Raw genomic sequence first — 22,941 nt, 5'->3', positions numbered from 1 at the left:
ATGACTTCAACCACTGTCCTCATTACTGGTGCCAACCGTGGTCTTGGCCTAGGCCTATTGCAGAGATACCTCGCCCAACCCAACCACACGGTCATCGCTGGAAACCGTAATCCCGCGCATCCTTCGTCACAGGCACTAGCTAAGCTGCCCAAGGGCGAGGGCAGTAAGCTCATTGTTGTCAAGATCGACGCTTCGATTGAAGAGGACGCCTCGATTGCCATCAAGGAGTTACAAGACCACCATGGCATTGACCACCTCGACATCGTCATTGCCAATGCAGGTGTCGCATATACCTATCCTTCTGTAGCGGAGCTGAAGCTTGATGACCTCCGCGGTCACATGGGGCCAAACGTTTATGGCTTCGTCACTCTCTACCAAGCCACACGGGCGCTGCTCCAAAAGTCACAGAGAGAGCCCATCTTCACACCCATTGGGTCAAGTGCTGGTTGTATTGTGTTTGTTTATCCTCCTGATTTCTCTCTATACGTTCACCGTGTAAGCTAATTGCAAGCAGCAACCAACTCCCACTCCATAACGCGGCTTATGCTCCTACCAAAGTGATGGTACACTGGCTCACGAAACGCATTAATGGCGAGGACCTCTGGCTAAACGCTTTCGTCCTGGACCCTGGCTGGGTGCAGACGGATATGGGTAACGCGGCAGCACATTTGTACGACCTCAAGGAAGCGGACATAACTACTGATGCGTCTTGCGACGGCATGTTCAAAGTTCTCAGCGCAGCGACCAAGGAAAAGGATGGTGGCAAGATGATTGGCTGGGATGGTGGTGTTAGAGTTTGGTAGTAGGAATATACAGCTACGATAACCTTTCTGTTAGACAAGAGCGCGGTAAAGACCTCATTAGCCATGAGACACGAACTTGAGGTCAAGAGATACCATAAAGGTAGTCAAATGAGTTTTAAACTTACGCAGACCATGTCAATCAATGCTGTAGACTACTACCTGAGGTGCTGGAAATATGGCAATATCGAACACGCTGTTGTTCTCCGCGTCGAACTGTTTGAATCCGCTCACGGCCCAAACAGCTCACTTGTTCTCTTTACACTTCTCCAGACTCTTGGTCACAACTCCCTCAAGGATCCTCCGCGCCTCGTCAACCAGTTCATGCAGCTCCTTGCGGAACTGCTGGCCTTCGGGAGTGTCCTGTTCTTTCCTGTTCTTCTGACGCTGGAAAGCGGCGCGAATTGTCTTAAGCATCTCGACCACTTCCTTGCGCAACTTATCGCAGGTGTTTTTGATGAGTTTCTTTACATCCCCTTCAACTCCTTCGGCGATCGCAGCGAAAGGGCCATCAAGACCAACGACATTCTCTTCAAGATAAGCGTGGCGGACGTCTTTCAGCTTTTTGCCTAAAAACTTGCGTCAGTGGCCGTGTAGTAGCATATGGAAATGCATGTCGTTACCTTTGCCCGGCCTCTCATCAAGAGCCGCCCCGTAGATCTCATCCATTGCTTTGAAGAAATGGCCTTTGTCTCCAGGCTTGACGGCCTTTTCTTTTATAGCGATCAGTCCTTGGTGAAGTTCTTTCCTTGCGTTTTCGACCTTGAGAGTGTCCTCCTCCTCATAGCCGACACGATTCTTGCCGAAGCACAGCTGATAAGCGTCACCAGCCAAAGCCTGGGGGTCGTCTAAGACATGTGTCAGTACAAAAGGAGATGATGAGATATCAGTGAACGTACCTTTCAGTTGCTTGTTCAAGTCGTTAATAACGGTCTTGATTGTCTGTGCCATTTGGGCCTTCAGCGCTGCAGGTGCGGCATCGAGCACGTTTCGGAACGCGGCATCCATCGCGGTTTTCGCAGGTGCCAACAGCGAAGCATTCAGATTGTGATTGATCTTCAACTTCTTCTGTTGGTATGTGCCTAGATATCGTTAGCGAATAATTCTGCATTTCCAAATTTGGGCCACACCCACCTCTCTTATTCACCAATGCCTTATGCGAGGCCGCATTTATAGTGGCGAGTTCTTCGAGCTTCTTCTCGGCGTTTCGGTCGAACCTATCTTGCAGTTCATGGCTTGAGAGTGCGCTTGTAAGTTCATTGGAAAACGCCTTGACCCATTTATTCATGACACCACGAACCCGTCCTTCGGTGCCCTTTATGGTCTTATCGATGATCTTGGTAATGTGTTCTATCCTGGCTTCAGTGCTCTTACTGCAGCTCATCTGGACAATGCTCAACAACATTGGCACCTTGAAGAGCACAAAATGCTCTAGAACGGCGAGGCGTCCTTGTGAAGGTATTCCCGCGATATATCTGCATGCACCTGGAATTTGAGTGTCTTCGAGCTTCATCGTGGGAGCCTTCTTTAGGTTGGTCATGTTGTAGCCACGTCGATGCCGCATATACATTCGATTGGAGACGCAGAACGACGCAGCGCCCGCATCATCGCCAGTGTTGTGACTGTACATGCGACTCATGCCCGCGGCTACAAGCCTATTGCGGCATGCAATACGTACGTCTTTACGCCTGACAGAGTTAGCTTGGCCAAATGCCAATGTAGAGCAGGGCTTACTCTTTCTCCAGGGAAGCGACGAGTGGCATTGTAGTCTTCTTGCGACTAGCCAAAACCTTATTTGCTGCTTTGAGGGCGTCATGCTGGCTGCGTTGCTCTACAGTGGCGCTTCCAAGTTGAACACTGGACTTCAGTCGTTTCATATGATGCTTGTTGGCCTCAATCTCGTCTTCGATAGCTTTCAACTCGCTGGTAAGATCTGCGAGCTTCTCCTCGATAGGTGCAATGTTTTCCTCTGCGACAGGATCTAACTGAAGCGTACTGCCGCCATCGTCATTCAGTTCCTACAAGACATGAAGTAAGCATGAGTATAACGAACGATACAACAGGTGCACTTACATCAGCTCTAGTCGCTAACAGGATGACACTGCCATGGTGCCGCCTGCTATGCGCATCAAGATAATGCTGGCGGAAAGACTGATCGCTTGTCGCACGCTTGATGTCCACAACTACGATAGTCATTTCACATTGCTGGAGGTATGCGGTGGCAGCAGTGACGCGGTACATGTTGATATCTTTCGTGCCAGGAACATCGGCCAAGCAGATACTATCCTGTACCAACGGACTATCGACATAGTATCTGCGTTTGTTATCAGCGGCATAACTTGCATGTGAAAAAATGTTAATCTCTACCGTATGATCTCGACGAACGGCCATGGACTGAACTGTAGCACCTTCCCTTTGTAGCGTGCATTGGGAGCTCGCATTCGAAAGGGTCGAAGTTGCTCACGCATATCATTGTGCGTACTAGATTCGAAGGGGACGGACAGCTCTCCATCTGGCACAAACATGCTGTGTATGTCAACCGTCCACTGCAGGAATTTCTCCAACACTAAGTTGCCTTTTAGAGCTTTACTGGAAGACATAAAGTCCTCAACAGACTCTGGAGCGACGCGGGAAGCGAACAGGTGCTCCAAGCACTCCAATGCAGCATCTTTGCGCGCTCGGTCTTCGTCGGCGACACTGTCCTCGTCTTCTATAAGCCTCTGTCTCGTGGTAAGCCACACCTTGACCCAGTCCGTTACTAGGTCAATGCAATACTGGAGGCAATAGAATTGAACTTCGGCTTGCACTGCGCCGATATTGGTAGACAGAGTCTTCTGCCGGAACTCTGTAACGACATTTGTACATGCTGCCCCATTGTCGCCCTATAGGTCCGTGTTAGTGAAAACCGCTCATATTTCAATGGACAATAAACTTACCTCTGGTGTCAGGTCTTCACCAAGAAGAGCATTTGTTGTAGCGGACTTTCCGGTGCCAGTGTCTCCAGTCACAGCAATCCGGATTTCCTTTTGGTACAGGATATTACGATTCTTCAGAATCTCATTCCAGAGGTACGTAGCCTCTTCACCAGAGACTCCACGGTTCTTGGCAGCTTTTAGAAAGTCTAGGAAGACCTGCAATACAGCTTGAGTATCTTCCTCAGCTTGTTTGAAGCCGGGGTGGTACATCGGTAGCTTTGGACGACGCTGTTGAGCTGGGTCGTACGGAGGGACTTGCGAAGGGTCTTTCTCGTCGTCGCTGTCTTCATCGTCGCTGTCAGAGAATGTGTCGGAGACTGACACAGGTTAGTGTAATTCGCGGCGAGTGCAAGGTACATACTCTTTCGCTTTGCAGGTACAGCTGATTCTGCACCGCCGGAACCCCAGCTAAGGATAGCACGATTGGCATCAGCTTCGATGTCTCGAAGCCTCTGCATGTGTGGTGAAATGATGTGAGCGTCTAGGGTAGGATTATTCGTAGTGCTTGAGGAGGAGAGTGGAAGCATTGTAGCGACGGGTACGGATTGAGCTGGGCATTGTGGCTCGAAGATAGGACTCTGCGTGCTCTCAGGTGTCTGTTGTTGTAGGTCCTCCATCTGAGTGACATCTGCGGACATCGTCTATGGTTAGCCAAAGGCTGTAACTGGAAGGATAACAAGCTGAGGTCAAAGCCAGGCCTGGATTGGGTAGATTTAGAGCAACCAATGTTGTTCGCCGTGAGCAAAAGTAAAAAGGTCGAGAGAAAGAAGATGGAGAGTGGGGAGAGCTGAGAAAGATGCCTATGAAGGCCTATAACGGCCCATACTGGCACCATCTTCCGCCTTCAGGTGAGAGAGCGGATTTGAAGTCGAAGTCGCCTCGCTTTCGGCAAGGTAAGAGAGCGACAGCCTCTTCTGATATCGAACCCATCGCTCCTGTTATGTCAAAAGTATGCTAAGCTCCGGCAGAAGATCTTAACATGTAGCTTTTGACAGTCTTGCTACAAAGAGGTGCTACACCCTCAAGGTGTACAAGATGCTGTGCTTTGTAACATGCTAGTGCAACATACCCGGCCAACAATTTGGTATGCTGTGAAGCCATGGCCCATGGTGAGCTCTACCTTTATCTCTCCGTTTGCTCAATCTGGAAAAGTCACCGTGAACAAAATATGCGCAAAAAGCAGAAGTGTCAGCCGGAAAGCTACTGGTGCCTAAGTGTTGTATTGCGACGGTCACTGGACTTGTGCTTCAGTGGGTGGTGTGATTGTCATCGCCTGGCTTGCGTTTCGCTGACGGCCAATGCAAGATCCATACGTCAACCCACTGCCGGTCTAGACAACTAGCACCTGGATACCGCCCGCGGAGGTTATAGCGATATAACTTCTATCGTAATCGGGTCATTTGTCCCACCAAGGGTTAGTGGATGTTGAGGCTCATGGGTAACAACGCAGGTCAGCACGCTAGTCGCTGACCTCTGGTCGTACCAGCCACAGGTACCGGCGGACGCTATGGACCCTGCCATTTATCCTGAACTGCCACACTTGTGCCATGTAGCTCTCCCCGACTCTTTCTCCGGATCTCTCGACGACTTGTTGGTTGTCGTGCGCCGCCATGGCAATTCCACAATTGCGATACGCGTCAGCGCCAAGGAGATGGTGCCGATTGCCGCCCCCTTAGCCCCTTCGGTCGTCCCGTCGGGCCAGGATAAGGAAACTTGCAGACATGGATGCTTGGAAGGATTGCGACAACGCAGGAGGCCACATTCACCATCTCCCTGAATAGCGTCTTCTCTTCTGGCTCCTGAGTTTCGTATACAGGACGCAGATGCAGACTTCGACGGTCTCATAATAAACTTCCGCCGCCTTGACGCGACGCCACATTCTTTTGCAACTCCCAACATCTGCCCACCATGGCAATCCGTCCCCTCAACTCGAGCCTTATCTTCGACAGGCGCGTTATACTCGGTCTGACAGCAGCTGTCATTCTCGCCTTCACATTTGCCTTCCTCTATTCGCCCGACCTACGCCCCAGCTCAGAATGGCTACCACCTCTTAGCTCGAAACCTACGTCTACCTTCTCCGCGCCGTTGAAGAACACCGAAGATCCCAATATCGTTGAGCTAGACTACCTAGCTATCAAGCCCAATGTCACGGACAAAGTCAGGTCTTACTGGAACATCCCATATGCCGCAGATGCAGGAGGCAAGAACAGGTTTCGGGGACCACAACCGGTGAACAGGACGTATGGCATCGGCAGGGGCGAGAAGCCGTTGGTGTGGGATGGATCACTGGGAATGTGCCCAAGAATCCAGAAGATTGATCCAGCCCAGAGGAATAGGGACGATATCTCAGGACCGGACGTCTTGGGTATCCAGACTCGTTCTACCGAAGACTGTCTGAGCTTGAACGTCTTCACGCCGTTCGATGCTGAGCCAGGTGACGACCTGCCAGTGTTGGTCAACATCCCTGGTGGCGGCTTCCATCTTCCAGGACGCAGCAACGGAGGCGAGATGGTAGAAAAGGCACGACGCGAAAAGGGCGTAGATGGCAAACTCGACAAGGGCATTGTCGTGGTCACCATGTACTACCGCAACGGCATCTACGGTTTCCTCCCTGGCGAACAGATCGCAAAGGACGGCGACTACAACAACGCGCTTCGCGACCAGAGAGCAGCGCTGGAGTGGGTTCAGAAGTACATCAGGTATTTTGGAGGCAACCCAGACCACGTAGTTATCATGGGTACAAGCGCAGGCGGTGCGTCTGTGATGCTGCAACTCACCGCCAATGAGGGTGACAACTACTACCCTGTCCCCGGCACAGGTCGCAAGCAGCTCTTCCACGGCGCCATCGCCCAATCTCCTGCGAGTCCGACCTTCTTCACGGCCGAGCAAGCTGAGAAGTTTTACAACGAAGTCGCAGACGGACTGAATTGCACAGACATCGCTTGCATACGCGACGCCGCGACAGGCGATCTCTACTACCAAAATTACCCCATGAACTTCCCCGGCCGCGATACTCCACCCCGCTGGATGTGGGCCCCAACCACCGAGCCAGCTGGCGGTATGTTCACTGAACCTGCCCCAGCAGCCATAATGAACAACCGATACGCAAAGGTCCCAACCATCATCGGCTTTACATCCAACGAAGGGTCAGACCAAGTCAAGAAGGCCACCGACAATGAGGGTGAATTCAAGTCCTACCTCAAAGACCATTACCCGCTCCTCACCGACGAAGACCTGAGCACGCTCGTCAGTACGTACCCTAACGACCGACACTGGCCCGACAGCGGCGCATGGTGGGACGCTGTAGCGAAAGCCCAGGGCGACATCCGCTACATTTGCCCTACATACCTCGCATCCAACGCCATGTCCGAACACAACCCCGAAAACGTGCCTACGTACCAATACCAATGGGACGTGATGTGGGGTGTTGACATCCAGAACGGATACGGTACTAAGCACGCCGGTACCGTCGGACAGGTCATGGTACGCCGCCAAAACGAGATTTCAGATTACTTCATCAGCTTCATCAAGTTCCTCGATCCCAACCGCGAACATCAAGTCATTCCTCGGAAAGATGTTAAGATCGCCAAGTGGGAGCCGCTGGACAACACGGGTCGCAGGATGTTCTTCACAAACATCAAAGAGGGTGGTCACAGGGGTGACGGCACGAACATGCTAGGCCCGATGCGCACAGAGATGCGAACCAGGGACGACGAGAGGGAGAAGAACTGTGGTATCATCCGTGGCATGTTCAGAAGACTACAGTTTGAAGGTGTTCCAGCACTCAAGCTGGACTGAGTGTTTTTCGTCGCATATTGTTGCATTTGTAGGGGTTTCGGAGTACCATCGCGCTAGAAAGTTTCGCTGTTCCTCTCAGTTGTATGAATACCATATCCTTTTCACGTTCAATGTCGGTTCAAACGTGCAACAATGTTTTCACTCGCTTGGCATACTTATTAGTTGGTATCAAAAACTGTGCTACAAGCTAAGTACATGATGCTACAGTGAACCCCAGCCACAGTCTAGATCTTCTCGTATTCTACCCAGATCCACACACCCACATCGCTTAGCTTCCGCGCGTGTCCACGGATCCCGCACGATACGATAAATACAATCCGACTGCCATACCTCTGAGCCGCAGTTTGTGCAAAAAGAAAGTTCGAAGAATCCTGAGAATTGACTCAGGCACGTTGTCCCCTTCGTGGATCGAACACGATACCTCCAGATTTAGTGACTGAGACTTCAGTCTGGCGCTCTCCCAATTGAGCTAAGGAGACGGGTTTTTGATGAAGTTCTCGTGGGGATTCCTCCCTAAATCTCAAGCAACATCTCTCAGATCTTCTTTACGTGTGCGATTAGGTCTTGCACATCGCTGTGGCTCAGACTCTCATCATCATGACTCATGCCTAGCTCTTGTTTCTTCTCGTCTAGACTTTCTCTCTGCCCGTCTAGATCGCGCTGGGAGTCACGGTCTGGGGTAACCGCTTTTGTCTTTTCGTCCCTTAGTACTCGCAAATCGCCGGTTTCGACTGCAAACGGGCCTGTTGGTGGAGAATTAGTGGGACCACCACTCGTCTTTCGCGCATGTTCGACAACATCCGGTAGATCAGCTTGGGAGAGACTACCATCATCGACACTCATGCCGATTTGTTGCTGCTTCTCTTCCTCTTCCCGCTTTAGACGGCCAATTGGATTATCGCCTTCTAGCACGGGTGATTCTTGCTGTTTGGAATCTTTCCTGCTCACCCAGCGGACAAGTTCGTCGACGTCGTCGTCTGTAATATGCCTCTTTTCCTTGATTGGTTCAATTTCCTCGCGGCTTCTTGGGCGACCACGCTGCTCCTCTTCGTCAAAATCGTCAAAAGTCTCCTTGACAGGCGTAGACGCTGCAGACTCGCCGCTAGTGCCGTCGTGGCGCTTGAACCAGCGACCTAGTTCTGGTACGTCAGACTCGTAGTGCTCTCCTACATCAGAGTCCAGTTCCGCTCGTTGTAAGTTCCTACGCACTGGGCCTGCTTTAGGTCCGTCGCGATGCGATATCCAGCGTACGAGGTCATCTGCGTCCTCTTCTTCATCTGAAGATACTTCTCTGAGTTCGCTGTCAGACTCAGTGGACGCATCGCTATACCCCGAATGTCCGTCGTTGATTGAGCGAGTCTCTTTGGCGTCAGATTTTCTGCTGGCGAAACGAACAAGTTCATCAACATCCGACGGCCCAAGGCTCTCGTGGCCACTATCCTCTTTGGCCTCCACCACACTGTTGTCTTTTCGTCTTTCACCGTCACTGGGTGGATCCCGTCGACTGACCCAACGTACCAATTCTTCCACGTCAGAATGATCGATGCTCTCTCCATCACTCTCATATGGATTCCTTTGTTCTCCTTCCACGTCTGAAGAGGCCGTTGATGCCCGATCATTGAATTCGACTGGTGCGCCATCTTCCCTGATCTTCTCCATATTCCCCGCATCTTTTGTTGTCATCCTTCTTACCGTCATTCTCAGTCTGCTTCCAATTCCACTCTTCCCTGATGAGTCCTTCTCGGGTGTCCCCGTGCGGTGCATCTGGCGCTCTTCGTGTTGCTTATGCCACTTGTCTGCCGCGTTTTGTTCATTCTGACAGTCTTCCTGTGTGACAGTCTTCATTTGGTCTTCAATTCTTTGTTGGAAAAGCATGCTGCGAAGAGAGTGGAATCGCGCCATGTGAGGCTGTTTTTGTCTGGGCTTTGCGGAGTTTTCTCCGCTCCCACGTGCCGAAGAAGTTTTAGAGTGAATTGAACTTTTGCCGGTACCCGATTTCAGAGAACTTCTGCTTGGTGACAATGATGAAGGTCGAGGGTTCTGGCCAGCGATATGCTTTTGTTTGTCTTGGCTCAGCCGCTGAGGCTCGAGTGATTTCTTGGTATGTTGAGTGGAACGTTGCTCTTCTTGTTCAGATATGTCTCCTTCGCTGCTATCGCTGTCTGAGTGGTCGTCGCCTAATCCTTCCAATATCTGTGTGACTGCAGGGGACATTAAGCTGTTCATGCGACCCAATTGTTTGCGCTGGTCCTGGGGTATTTGATCTAGACTCGCAGCTGGCGCGGCCTTCTGGGACGGCGGGAGATCGAAGTATGACGCCATGACTTCTAGGATAGTTTTCTCCTCTCCAGTAAAGATGAGGCGTCTTTGGGTTCCGATGAGTGTGCGTACGTATCGATGCGCCAGATATGGAGCGGGATGAGAAAGGTCTCAGGTGAGAGGCAGTGCTCTTGGGAGGCTTGGTGAGCTGCAAGGTGTTAGGGTTGCAGTCCAGGCTAAGCCCGATGCTGCAAGTCTATACCCCGCAATTCTGTGATGTCACGGCTTGTGGTTGGCCCACAGTGCTGAATCAGCTGGCCTAGTGAAGTGACGATCGGCGTGCGTGCTTGGGCGACATCACCGTCTTGGAGTTTGAGATCTAGCGCTAACTCCCTGGTGCAACAGTTGCGACAGCCGTTGAGATCGGAGGCTCTTACTGGTAGTGACTAATCGCGATAGGTGGAAGAGCCTACCGATGCTGCGACAGGTGAGGTGAGACGGCACGGCAGGTGAGGTCGCATGCATCTTCCCGCCTATCGATGACCGGTGCTGTCATGTACGGCTCGATCCGCACGATCTATGAGCAAGCGCTAAGAACAACAAACTGGACGCAGATACTTTCTCCATTGCAATCCCTTCCTATTGGCAAGACTAGATTAGCCAAAGCTGCCAAGTGCAGTGGGCTGACTTGGAACGTAATGTCCGAGCAGACAATGGACCTCTCGAATATTCTACACGACCTGGCCAGTACGTCTACCGTAATGTTTAATTCCCTCCGCCTGGTTATATACGAGAGCGTTAGGTGTACCCTCATGGAGCGTGCTATCATCGATCGCACCCTTTGTCGCGGTACTAGCAAGATGTTCGCACAAACCTTCTACCCGTGCTCCCAGACCCGCGAAATACGCAGCTACGCCGACAACATGCGGAGTGGCCATACTCTGGACATGTTGAAGATCGTTAGCGCATGTAGCATTACCGCATCTCTTCGGAAGGTTACTTACGGTTCCAGATATAGTGTTGATGCCTCCACCAATCCAAGTGCTGGTGATCTCAACACCAGGTGCCAGAATATCGACCCGGGGACCATAGTTGGACCATTCGATGAGCGTACCATTATTTGCTGTAGCGGCCACGGTATATACAGTAGGTTCAGATGATGGAGATGAGTAATCAGCCAACGTGCCTTCATTGCCTGCGGCGACACCAAGGAAGATACCTGCCGCAACGATAGCAGCAGCCTAAATTGGTGTTAATGCATCGATTATGAATGCTGCGGACTTGTCACTTACAGCATCATTCATGACTTGAGATTTTCTTCCCCCAAGGCTCATATTGGCCAAGGCTCCTTTCGGGCAATCTCCGGCGTCCATACGCTCTTTTGCATCCGTGATAACAAACTGCATACCGGCAAGGACGCCAGCATTTGTACCGGTACCGGAAGAGTCCAGCACTCGGACTGCGAAAAGAGTCGTCTTCTTTGCCACACCCCATGTGAGGGAACCGATTGTGCCAGCAACATGAGTACCATGTCCCGCACCGTCAATCTGGTCTCCCTCTTCGCTAAAATCTGCAAGGAAGTAGGCGCCTAGTAGAGCGTTAATACGTTTCCATCGAGTTATACTGCTCATACATACGGCCCTCGAATTCTGGATGAGTGGTCTCGATACCGGTATCGACGACATATCTGCGTTCGCTGTATAAGCAAAGATCAGAGATTTCTAAGATGGCTGGCGACATACACGCATGTGCCTTCGCCAGCAGTGGAATCGTAAAGGTAATTATTCTGACCAGGCTCAATGTGCGAGATTCGACCCAAGCCCCACGTAGCGTTCACCTGTGTCTTCGTTTCGAACATGTGGACCCTGGCATCTTGTTGGATATAGTCAACCTAGTCATGTTAGTATGTACATGTCAATACAGATGTGTATCTTGCATGCTCAGAAGCCTGGAGTCGAGTAAGTTCCTGATCCGAGATGCTGCCAGCGAAACCCCTGAAGCTAGACATCGTGTATTTGAAATCGATATTGGCGGCAATTGGAGCTGTCAGGTCCTCCTCAGCTTTTGATGTAACATCGCCTTTGAGCTTCACAATGTATTTTCCAGCAACAGCATCTGTACTGTCGACCTTGATCAATGGAGCAGCAAATGCCGAAGAAAGCAGAACGAGAAACAGCGGTGTATACATGTTTCGATATGATTTGGGTAGAGGTGTTGGGACGAGTGGAAAAGACTTTGAAGAGAGGGCGAAGGATCGGATGTTTCTGGTTGAGTTGTACCTGCATCAGCGGCAGAACTGCGTTTTAAACACCAACGTTGTAGAACATGCCCAAGTGCCAGAGGCGGCAGACTTCTTTGATAGCCAATGGCGTGGTTCGGCAGATCACGTATAACGAACAGAGCGCGTGCACCTACGTAGTGGGACGTTTTACGAACCACGTTTGAGCATGCTGTTCGACGAGCCCACTTAACGTTACAACACCAACAACGGTACGGGAGATACGGTTATCTGATGGTATGTATGCTTGTGGTTGATAGATTCAGCGCCGATAATTGTGCTTGTGGTTCTTTGGTGGCGTCATATTGCCACATTCTCTACTGCTTGGTCGGTTCGTCTTAAGATGATCATCTTGCAAGTTATTCAGTCGGTCATCTGAAGGATTTAGTGTTCTCCGAGGAAGGTACGATGTTACTCGGAGGGGTATAAAACACCAAGATAACCAGAGGGATGGACTTCGGGAGACAACACGCAATCGAAACTACGGTGCTGTATGGTGCCGAAGAAACCTTTTTGTTGACGACATGGTCTCCAATGCGCCAAGATGTGAGCTTAGCATCCCATCAAAGGGATACGAATCACGAAAGAAGGCTTTTGTGATTCTCCTAGATCCATGTCTTATTGCATGGTATATGCGGGCGGGTAAGTCTGAAGTCGAACAGAATTCGATAAAGAACAGGTATCGGTAGTACCACCGCAGTCAGAGCGTTGTGGAACATAACCTGCTTTGTTGTGATTTCCTACATGTTATCTTTGTCGTACCCGATGGGCGCTAGAATGTCGCTTCTCATCATAGGTGGAAATGATTGGTCGGGAACCAGCAATCTAATCATCAGCGTCACAAGTGCTCGTCAAGAAGTTAACTCGCGGGACAACATCAAGCAGCTGATAAAAGTGTTGTTCAGTGCAAGGTGAAGAATGATGCATGTGCAAGGCACCCATGTCAGGTTGTCAGATATGCGCCACTGCATCGTCAGACTATGCATCCGTAGGCTCGCATGTTGGTACGAAAGGTATCGTTGGAGTCTCGCAAGAGTTTGCTATTCCCGTTGACAACCACTCGTTCGTGCGGGAACATAGTAGCCAAACCATGCTGCCAGGAGCATGAGCATGCGGGCTTTTTCGTTCCACGGAGGAGCTTTGACAAAGAACAAAGACTAGTCATTCGTATGGTGTTGTTTTTGACGCAAACATGTGACACAGACTCAGTGTAGTTGTAAGACTAGATGATGGAGCGACGGTCTTTGGAATCGCCTTCGAAAGACAGGCATCATGGAGCACTGGCTATGGTTCCTAGGGGTGTATACCGCACGAGGTCCTTTAAGCGACTTTGTACATATGCTTTCTCTGGATACAACCGAGTACAGCGGGTCCTGAGTGTAACACAACGCACACTATCGGCGAATAACACAACATGCCTTCTTTACCATCCCAGCCGGTCAAGGGGTTCCGTCGATGCCTGAGCTGCGATGATGATATTTTCGGTCGAGAGTAGAGGACCCTCCGAGGGTTTCCTGATTGGCAATTCGTGTCCGAATAAGACACGGAGTGACAGGGTTATCTTGCGAAATGAGGTATCTTGATGAAGCTGCATTGATTAGATGCTCTTCATGAAACAGCAAGTCGACCCGGAAACTGTAATGCTATGGTGTCGACAAGCTGGTTTCTAGGGTGGCGTTCGAAGAGCAGCATATGATCTACTACGTGTGAGCAGATGGGGGCAAAATGGGCAGCTCGATGGATGGAAGGCCCACTTGCTGAGCATGTATAAAACAACAACCTCCATGCCACCCATTTCTATACGACTTGGCACTTGTTGGCTTTGCTTGGCAGGGCGGTGCCGCACGGCGTAGCCGTAACTCAGCTGGCGAGAGCCAACGATCGCGCGCTTACTCCGCTACACGAGAAGCTCTCCCATCGCGCATTCCGATACATGTCATGTGTGAAGTACTTTGCGGCAATCTAGTGCTGTTTATTTTTTCGTTGTTCTTTGTTTTGTTCGTTAACAATCAGGATTGCGGCTGAATCTAAAGGAGTAGTTGCGCATCAGGTACGTCATCCAAATCCAGATCCGCTGACGCGCGTTGTTCAAAGTCGGGTACAGTTATACTCCGTCGCGATCATCGGGTGCTGTCTATAGTCAGGCTATTCAGCCATGTTCAAGGTCGTATCGTTGTGTAAGTAATTATGCGCAAGTAGAGCGGCAGTTGGGATACAGAGTTGGTGGCGCTCGATTGTACGGAAGTCTCCACCCACCTAGGCCCGTGCATCACGGCGGAAGGATGACGGCTGCTGCAGCCTCAGCCGCGATATCTCCTTTTTGGAAATGTGGGGCGAGATCGAATATTCCGATGACCACGCTGATCAACCTTGGGCCAACATAGCATCGAGAATGCAGGGAGGGTTGAAGCCCTGTGGCCGCATGCAGCTAGCTATGTGTGATCTTATGTGGTACTTGGGGAGGCTTCTGTTGACAACTGTCAAACAAAGAACAAATAGTACCAGACCTCGGGAGATATTCGTCTGGTGCAAGATCACAATGACTCACGTCGTAAACCTACCCAGGATTCACATCAGGATCGCTGGACGCCAGATCATTTGCGGAATAGATTGAAAGTATTTAATTAGGTACCTTGTTAGTCCACAAGGATGCATCTATCAGCAGACCCTGCATAAAGCCATCTAAGGGCATGTTGATGGGGCGCCGTTATACTAATGCACAGGGCTGCGCCTCCGGAAGCCACCTAGGCCGCAGCATAGTCAACTGTACCCCCTCAAAGTAACTGAGGACAATATGAAACACATGAGGATCAGCAGTAGCCTGAAGCCTGGTTCGTGGCTGAAGCCACCAGTGCAAGTACGTTAGTCGCGGTGATACAAACTCTGCTTTCGTCACATCGGTCTCCGCATTCGAAAACCGCGGTAACGGGATTGTACTCGCATCTTCGTCATCCGGACTTTGTTGGAACGATCATGATCCTGGTCATCAGCATCTAAGGCGGGGCATGCACGGCATCTGAGAATGGCCTGAATGATTTGACTTAACAACTTGAATATGCACTGATGCTACTAGCTACGAGCTGGAAGAATCTCTGCCACATTTACAGCAACCACCATCATAAGTTCGTAAGAAAAGAAGGAGGGAAATCTTCAACCTCTATCAATGCGCAAATGCCTCAGATAACAATGCAAAATGCTCATGAGAACCCGCTATGAAAGCAATAGCTTAACCGCTGGGGTTGCCGTTGAAGGCAAGGTAGTTCTTGGTGCTGGAGGGAAGACCAGTGATCTTGTTCCTCAGCGAAAGAGCAGTAAGGCGGGAAGAAAGGGCGGCAGGGGTCTTCTTGCCCTCGAGACCTAGGATGTAGGCACCGAGACCAGCAACGTGGGGAGTGGCCATGGAGGTACCGGAGATGGTGTTCTTTGTAATATTAGCTTTTGATCTAAACGTCCACATAAATGGTTGAACTTACAGTGCCGCCGTTGAGCCAGGTGGAGAGAATGGATACACCGGGAGCAAGGATGTCAACAATGGAACCGTAGTTGGAGAAGGAGGCGAGACGGTCCGAGCTGTCGGTGGCACCAACAGTGTAGACAGTGGGTTCCGATGCAGGCGAGGAGTTGGCAGCATCTTGAGCCTCGTTACCGGCAGCAACAGCCATGAAGACACCAGCGGTGACAGCGTTGGCTGCAGCAGTGTTGACAGCGGTAGAACGGGATCCACCAAGAGACATGTTAGCAACAGCACCGTTGGGGCAGCTGCGAGTCTTGACATCATTGGCGACGTAGTTGATTCCGGCAATGACACCTGAGTTGGTACCCTTCAAATGGTTAGCAAGGCATTTGCACTGTGAAACGCATATCCACTTACAGAACCACTGGCGTCGAGGACCTTGACAGCGTAAAGCTTGGTCTTCTTGGCTACACCGTAGGTCTTGGATCCAATGGTACCGGCGCAGTGGGTGCCGTGACCGTTGCCATCAGTGTTTGAGCCATCGCCAGCGTAGTTGGCGAGGAAAGTAGCACGGCCCTCAAACTCGGGGTGAGTAGTGGAGATACCAGTGTCAATGACATAGGCGCAAGTACCAGCGCCGGCAGAGTCATCGTAGGTGTAGGAGCTGATACCCTTGGCCTGGTGGGAGATACGACCAAGACCCCAGGTAGAAGAAGACTGAGTGACGTAGGCCTTCTTCTCGAGGTGGATCTCGCCCAGGTTGGCCTTGACAACGGCATCCTGCTCGATGTAGTCGACCTATATTATATCAGTACTCTGAGAGTCATTTTCAGGGCCGATAAGCTTACACCGGGCAGGTTCTGAAGCAGCTCAACAATGTCATCAGCCATATCAGCAGTGAAACCACCGAAGCCGGCGAACTTGTAGACATGGACAGGGTCCTTCTTGAGAACCTTCAAGGCAGCGTCGATCAGAGCCTGGAGGTTCTCATTCTTCATCTTGACGATGTATCTTCCGGGGATAGGACTGCCAGCACGGGGAACGATGACTGGGGCGGGAAGGGCAAGAGCCACGGGCAGAAGTGCGAGAAGAAGTGAGAGCTTCATGTTGACGGATTGATCGAAGAATGAGATCGTTGGAGCGAAAGACGAAGAAGACTGCTGATGATGGGCTGAGTGTTGCTGTGCTCGTGGCCTGGTGATCTGGAAGGGCGTCTGATACCTCTTATATAGATCCCTTTGACAACCTGGTGTTGAGACGAAATGGCAGGAGGCAAATGCACCTTCCAATTAGGATTAGCAACCACCGACCAAGCGATCTCGTGCCATGCCGACATACCTAGAGCAACGGTACAAGGTGTTGTTGGTCGCTAGAATGGCTTGAGATGGCGTTTGTACACGTTCGATACCTTATTGGGTAGGTGCTACAGTGTGTTCCGGCACTACTACCAAGGTTGCTTCCAAGACACCGGAGTAGTGGTAATGGAACGGGCGGAAAGTCTTAGAGAAGGAGGAGGATACTGTGAGGAGCGGGTCAGATGCGCAGCTCTTGGCATGATGCACTTTAGATTAACATGCTTACTAGTTTAGGGATGTGAATAACGTCGCGTAGAGATTCAACGTAGAAAGCCTGCACGATGGCGCGATTGGACGAGGGTGGATCGATCTGCAGCCCCTTGTGAGAATCCTGATAACGGCGTAGACGCGATGAGAGGGCTGGTGTCGAGCCAAATGTCAAATGAAGCTGTTTCATGCAGTATCGATGCCCGGGATTCATCAGGTGTGTCCTACAGGATTTGTCTGTGGGTCGCAGTTCCACAGGTCCTATTCGACTCGGGCATCGCTCGCTTACCCATCTCGGATCAAGTGAGCCAGCATGATCTGTGTTCCTTTGGTATCCCTGAACCTCTGTCCCAAGGGTACGGGACGAGCCGCCACTGTGTTGGTAGGCTGTATGTACACTCACATGCCGACGCAACCTACAATTAGTTACTGTACAAACAGCACTAGTACAGAGGGATCATCGAACTGGATCTACGATTGGCGGGAGCCAGAATTGGTCGACACAACGACATGAACAAGAAGAGTGGGTTAGGGATATTGTTGGACAGCATTTGGGTATATCGTTACCTTCAGCCTTGTATCCTTTTCCATAGCTGCATGGATGTCCAATCTCCCTAAAGTGGATCACCAATAGAACTAGGCCCAATCACAACAAAGTTGTTTGCGTCTTTGACTTCTCGGCAGCTGGGTGAATTGCTCCTATACCGATTCCATTTCAGGCGGCAAAGGGACGTGATTTTGATCTAAACCAATCAGATACTCGATCTTAACTTTATTTAGCGGGCTTGGCGGGACCGGCAATGTAGCCATCCTATCACGGCGCTATCCGGCAGCACTGCATCGTGGCATCATGCTTTTTTCTAGTCCTGGAATGCTTAAACGTATTGAACATGCGGTGCTCAACTGTTATGATCTGCAACAGCGACAGCGCCCCCATCCGCTGGCTATCCAAGGCCCGCTAGTAGTGAGCTTAAAATCACGTAGCTGCTGAAACCACCTCCTTCTTTAGGAATTAGCACGACGCAGACCAATATAGTTAACCTGGCCCTTAGCCACACCTCAGATAAGGCGACAACGGGATAGGAGAAATGGGCGAATGGTGAGCCACGATATGTTGGGTAGCGCTCTTGCATGCGGAATGATGCGATCGCTTTGGAAAGTTGTCATGTCCCACGCTGGTCGCGTGCAAGGCCCTTGTTCGTTCCGAGCGGATTTAGGCCAGAGCCAGAAACAGTAGAGGCACGAGGCCTAGACAGCCAGCCCACTCAACGGTGAGACTATGAGTCCAAGGAAAGTACGGCGGAGAGGCGGTATTCCAAGCCACTTCATAGCGACCGCGGGCCTTTGCTGAGCTGGCGCCTCTGGCTGTGTCGATCACGATGTGGCCGGCGAATGTGGGCGAGGCGAAGCGTCTCCTGCCTTTTGCGTATGGTCTCCGCTCACTAAGATGACCTACCAGCCGTCTTCGCGGCTGGCAGAGCCATGAGAGGTAAAGGGGTGTGGTGTAGTGTTTTGAAGTGGTTCCCCTAAGGAACAATCGGCACGCTTCCATTCAAAGCCCGGAGGTTGATCGGTGCCGAGGTGCTGCCGTGCGCACGTGTCTCACGCACGGTGCAGGCCGAACTCGCTTTCAATCTCACGGCATTCGCTGTGGTCACAACACATCACCAGCCGCCTTCGGGCAAGCCTTTCTGTCTTGCCCAGCTCAGTTCGAGTACCACGCAATGGCCCATTCTTCGACGATTCGCCATGACCTTCTCTCAATAAGGAACAGTTTACTGCCCAGATGACTACTGACCATCGGGTACTGCACCACGGATGGTTAATCACATGCGAGTACATGGGAGTTCCTCATGATGCATTGATAGCCGACCGCATATTTGCACTTGAATGTACTGACAAGACTCTCAAGCAAAAGTGGTGACAATAAGCGTGTACTAACTGTTGGACAACTCACCGCAATCATACCTAGGGACGCCAGACAATGCTCATCGAGCTGTTGGTCTACAAGCTTGGAAGAGGCAGGTTCACAAGTTACCCCAGCTTATGAAAATAATACGGTTGCTTTCAATCCCCGCTTCAAGTATTGTGCATAGGCCATGCGATCCTATCTTTGGAGCGCCTTCGCACCCTTCACGATACATACGACTTCGTACAGATGCGCACCACGTTTGATCTCCAATACTCGCCGTTCTTTCTGCCGCCCTAGTCACTCCAACGGTTAGCCCCCCAAGCAGGATCTCCCGTGATCTCCTCGTATCTCAGACCCTGCGACGATCTCATGCGGGAGATATGGACCTTCCTTGAGCGTCAAAACTCCACCCGATGCCAAGAACGCAATCGCACCCAGCGCTTACTTCGGACCATGACCCCACGCCTCCGCCATGGAGTTGCTGCATGGTATTCGTTAGCTGCACGCGCGAGGAATGCTGGCTTGTGTTAGCTTACATCTTCTATATCTAAGGCGCTAAGCTCTTCTCTTGGCTCAGGGATTACCTCTTATCCAACTATCATGCAGGTACACCTGCTGACAACGCGGGCTTTACTGCTGATCGACTGTACAGCCAGCTCCTGGCCATTTCGCCGACCACACCCACAGCAACAAACCCTCGTCTCGAAATCCAAGGTCACCTTCCTCATCCGTCTGAATCAATAGTCGACACTCGAGAGCACCTTGTTGAGGTCAGTGTTGCGATAGCGCCACACTCGCCACATCTCAGCCATTTCTATGCAGAGGTGAACTTGACAAGTGTTTACCTACAAGGAAGCTTGATCGAGCTGTTCAGTGTTCGCAGCTGGAGGGTAATGTATGCTCCTTTTCCGCTCGTCATCACAGGTTGTAGTAAAATCTGTAGGTATCGTTGCAAACTCAACGCCACAGCATCAGCATCACTAGCCACAGAACGTCCTATGTTCCGAATGTATCAATCATAGGTTCTGCGCGCACGGAGAGCATGGTAGCTATTTGGTAGGACTCAAGCCTTACCTTAACCGGCGATGTGAACCGGTGGTAGCAGAAGGTGTGTCCTTCATTACGTTGGAGCCGCCCACCACCCCATCTTTTCGGTCAGGAACCGAAAGAAACGTTCCGCCCAGTTCCTGGTGGGTCAAATATACTTTTCGAGCTTCCAACTCAGGACTCGTACCACGGGTGATCGGTAAGAGTCTTTTTAGCCTCTCGGAAGTCATACACGTACGGTCTCTGGAAGCTCCGTTGGGTTGTATAGCCACGTATAAGGCTATGCAGTGGCTGAGTTGCTCACTATATCATTGGTGGGATTAATCAGCTACGTAGGCACAGCTCAGGCACGACTTGGCATCAAGTACATGGTTTGTTTGCAAGAAGCCCACACTTGAGACAGGTGTACGACGTTCTAGTCCTTTCTTACCCCAAAGCAATACGTACGCCGATCAACGGCCATCAATTTCCTGTTCCTCATCGCCGATCCCTACCAATCTGCTTCCTCGTCTCCTTATACCTGTTTCTGCATCTCGCCTCTTCGTACCCCCAGTCTCTCGCTATTCTGATCGTCCCGGAGCACGACCTACATACTCCACCCTGCATCATGCAAGCAAGCAACTCTCTATTGGATGTGTGTGAGCGCATATAGCGCCACCAACACAGGTCGACCTCCGTTCCTGACACGGGCCGGCCCATGTTTCTGGAAGGAGCAAAGAACCATGCTCACGTGCATTATCGAAACACCTTTGCATCATGCAGAATAAGCCTCAATGAGTGCTGGACAAGCCTTGATAAGAAGGCGGATGCGGTCTTGGCGGGGTTGGCGACCTTCCGCTCCTGGATGCACCGGCGGCTACATGTTTGAGGTACTCCAGTGTCCAGAGCACATGGTATCCAATCTGATTGAATTAACATGAGCCTCGGCAAGCCGTACAAAGAGCAGTATCGGATTCGTAGCAGCTCGAGAAATCCTTGAATTGGAGCTCACGACATCAGAAGTCAAGCAAAAGGATATTGTCATGGTCATTCAAGCTCCGCTACGTGTCCAAATAGTTTGAAATTTGCCAAAGCATCCCCGCGTCATACGAGGTCGATCATTGTTTCTTGTGTTTTATGGTATCCGTCAAGAATACTGCGCAGTATAGGCGTCTTCTTATCGAAATCTGTATAGATGAGCATTCTAGAGTCTGCCTCGATGGCAAAAGAACCGACGCGTTCGTAGCTCCCACTTTGAGTCCGGCTTGGTGTAATCAAGATGGCCTGTACATATCCTTCTCCCACTGATCCGTAGCAGCAATGGCGAAGGACGACTAGACTGACTTCGCAACCTAAGTCATCTAGGTCCCATTTCGTAGTATCGTCAAGGATCATAGTATTATCGTATGGCTCCCACGTTGAAGCAGCCGACTCTGGCGGAAATATCAATATTGGGCGACATCTCAATGTCATGGAAGCGTGAACGAGCTCTCCAGAAGGCCTTTGGTCTACAAGTAAAGTCTCGATCGCAGCCATGTCGTAAGCTGGTTTTGACTTTCTATTGATACCAGACCACGGTACCCAGCGCTCTACAGGATGGCTGATACTCGCCCAACTCCAGGTTGGTGCACGCCAAACATTAGACCTCAGGGCTTTTTCGGCTGAGTATGAACTGATTCGGATCGGCTTTCGTGCCCAGCACATGTCTTCGATGAAGCGACCTCGCCACAAGCCAGCGACCAGGGTGTCGTTCATCGCTCCAGCGACATCCTGTGCGACACCGTTCAATGCAACGAGTATATCTTTTGCCATGGTCAGGGCAAGTCCAGAGTAACTGCGTCTGAAAGCACACCAGTATTCGTAAATTCTGAATAAGTAATCAAGGTCTGTTTCGATCGTGCCTGAGGTTTTGGGGATCATCTTAATTTTGTAATCGTTGACCCACCATTTCAAGCCTCGGCCTATGAAGCCATCGGGCGAATAAGATCTTCTCTCAGAATGGTAGTTGTGGCCTGGATTTTGTTCGCTAGTCAATTCCTCATGGCATTCCCAGTAGATCAACTCCTGCGTGAAATGGAAGATTCCGGTACTCAGGTAACGTTCCTGCGCAACCCATGCTCTTTTGTTCAAAGGTGCAGTATTGAGGATCTGTTCAGGCGTGTTCACATCAGGAATAACTGTATAGGCCACTAGGGGTTCTCTCGTGTTCTGTCCATAAAGGCGATCCCTGCTGGTTTCAACTCGCATAGATAAAAGGGCTTGCGGATCTCTGTTGAAGAAGAGACCGGCATCACTATTCTGAGCGGCGGAGGCCGCAATGCAACATACGGCCTGACTATAGACTTCTCGCATACGAGCAGCCTCTCTCTGCCAGTCTTCCGGATCATCTTGTATGATACACCTAGGGGGCGTTAGAGATACCAAGATGGGTTGCTTCATCTGCAACGTACAGCGAATCGATCCAAAGATACTGAATTTGCATCTTTCGAGCTACGTAGATGGCATCCTGGAAGGTTTTAGGAAGATCTGTCAATTGTATGCCTGCTCTAAGGCGCGCAACTGTTGCTCGTGTTAGTTTGAAAGGCTGAGAACCTCCCCAACAATGTGACAGCGCGATATATGGCATCATTTTGACGCAGTCTTCGTTTTGAAGAAGGCAGATCGTCGAGGCTTCGGCGTAGCCTACGTCAAGCACTCTTGTGGGCACAAAAGCGCTCACCTCTTGTCTGCTCTGCCTGATCTTCCAGCATTCGGTATGCGTAGCTCGGCACCGCCTCAGTTGTGACAAGGCAAAGCTGATACAGGCTTCGCTGCCGGTATTATCGGCAGTGAGACTCGTATCTACATCCAATAGACCTGAATGAGCTGGCAGATGCC

The 22,941-nt window shown here is 50.9% G+C and overlaps 6 protein-coding genes and 1 non-coding gene across 7 annotated transcripts; 2 read left to right on the top strand and 5 right to left on the bottom strand.

Annotated features, from left to right (window-relative positions):
* Positions 1-803, top strand: J4E82_006813 (uncharacterized protein; the record flags this gene model as incomplete). Its single annotated transcript, XM_051733065.1, has 2 exons — positions 1-455; positions 515-803. 2 exons carry the CDS (start codon positions 1-3, stop codon positions 801-803), a joined length of 744 nt encoding a protein of 247 aa, XP_051587102.1.
* Positions 804-1,046: 243 nt separating this feature from the next.
* J4E82_006812 (uncharacterized protein) lies at positions 1,047-4,413 on the bottom strand (the record flags this gene model as incomplete). Its single annotated transcript, XM_051733064.1, has 9 exons — positions 1,047-1,369; positions 1,424-1,648; positions 1,700-1,882; positions 1,935-2,455; positions 2,535-2,818; positions 2,874-3,114; positions 3,168-3,682; positions 3,737-4,092; positions 4,137-4,413. The coding sequence occupies 9 exons, from the start codon at positions 4,411-4,413 to the stop codon at positions 1,047-1,049; spliced, it is 2,925 nt and encodes a 974-aa protein (XP_051587101.1).
* Positions 4,414-5,683: 1,270 nt separating this feature from the next.
* Positions 5,684-7,573, top strand: J4E82_006811 (uncharacterized protein; the record flags this gene model as incomplete). Its single annotated transcript, XM_051733063.1, has 1 exon — positions 5,684-7,573. One exon carries the CDS (start codon positions 5,684-5,686, stop codon positions 7,571-7,573), a length of 1,890 nt encoding a protein of 629 aa, XP_051587100.1.
* Positions 7,574-7,966: 393 nt separating this feature from the next.
* J4E82_006810 lies at positions 7,967-8,052 on the bottom strand. The gene has a single exon. It is a non-coding gene; the product is annotated as a tRNA-Phe (tRNA).
* Positions 8,053-8,107: 55 nt separating this feature from the next.
* Positions 8,108-11,731, bottom strand: J4E82_006809 (uncharacterized protein; the record flags this gene model as incomplete). The annotated part of the gene is made up of 7 exons (XM_051733062.1): positions 8,108-9,938; positions 10,703-10,773; positions 10,837-11,073; positions 11,125-11,420; positions 11,470-11,519; positions 11,575-11,697; positions 11,724-11,731. 7 exons carry the CDS (start codon positions 11,729-11,731, stop codon positions 8,108-8,110), a joined length of 2,616 nt encoding a protein of 871 aa, XP_051587099.1.
* A 3,605-nt stretch (positions 11,732-15,336) lies between these two features.
* J4E82_006808 (uncharacterized protein) lies at positions 15,337-16,670 on the bottom strand (the record flags this gene model as incomplete). The annotated part of the gene is made up of 4 exons (XM_051733061.1): positions 15,337-15,531; positions 15,584-15,931; positions 15,982-16,362; positions 16,413-16,670. The coding sequence occupies 4 exons, from the start codon at positions 16,668-16,670 to the stop codon at positions 15,337-15,339; spliced, it is 1,182 nt and encodes a 393-aa protein (XP_051587098.1).
* A 4,498-nt stretch (positions 16,671-21,168) lies between these two features.
* J4E82_006807 (uncharacterized protein) lies at positions 21,169-22,465 on the bottom strand (the record flags this gene model as incomplete). Its single annotated transcript, XM_051733060.1, has 1 exon — positions 21,169-22,465. A coding segment is annotated over one exon (1,297 nt), but the record flags the coding sequence as incomplete, so codon positions are not given.
* Positions 22,466-22,941: the final 476 nt, after the last annotated feature.

This window comes from Alternaria postmessia, assembly GCF_024291825.1.
Source record: "Alternaria postmessia strain BMP 2775 chromosome Unknown scaffold_42, whole genome shotgun sequence".
Lineage (NCBI taxonomy): Eukaryota > Fungi > Ascomycota > Dothideomycetes > Pleosporales > Pleosporaceae > Alternaria > Alternaria postmessia.
The sequence above is the reverse complement of the archived record's forward strand: the minus strand, read 5'-3'. Positions and strand labels throughout refer to the sequence as shown.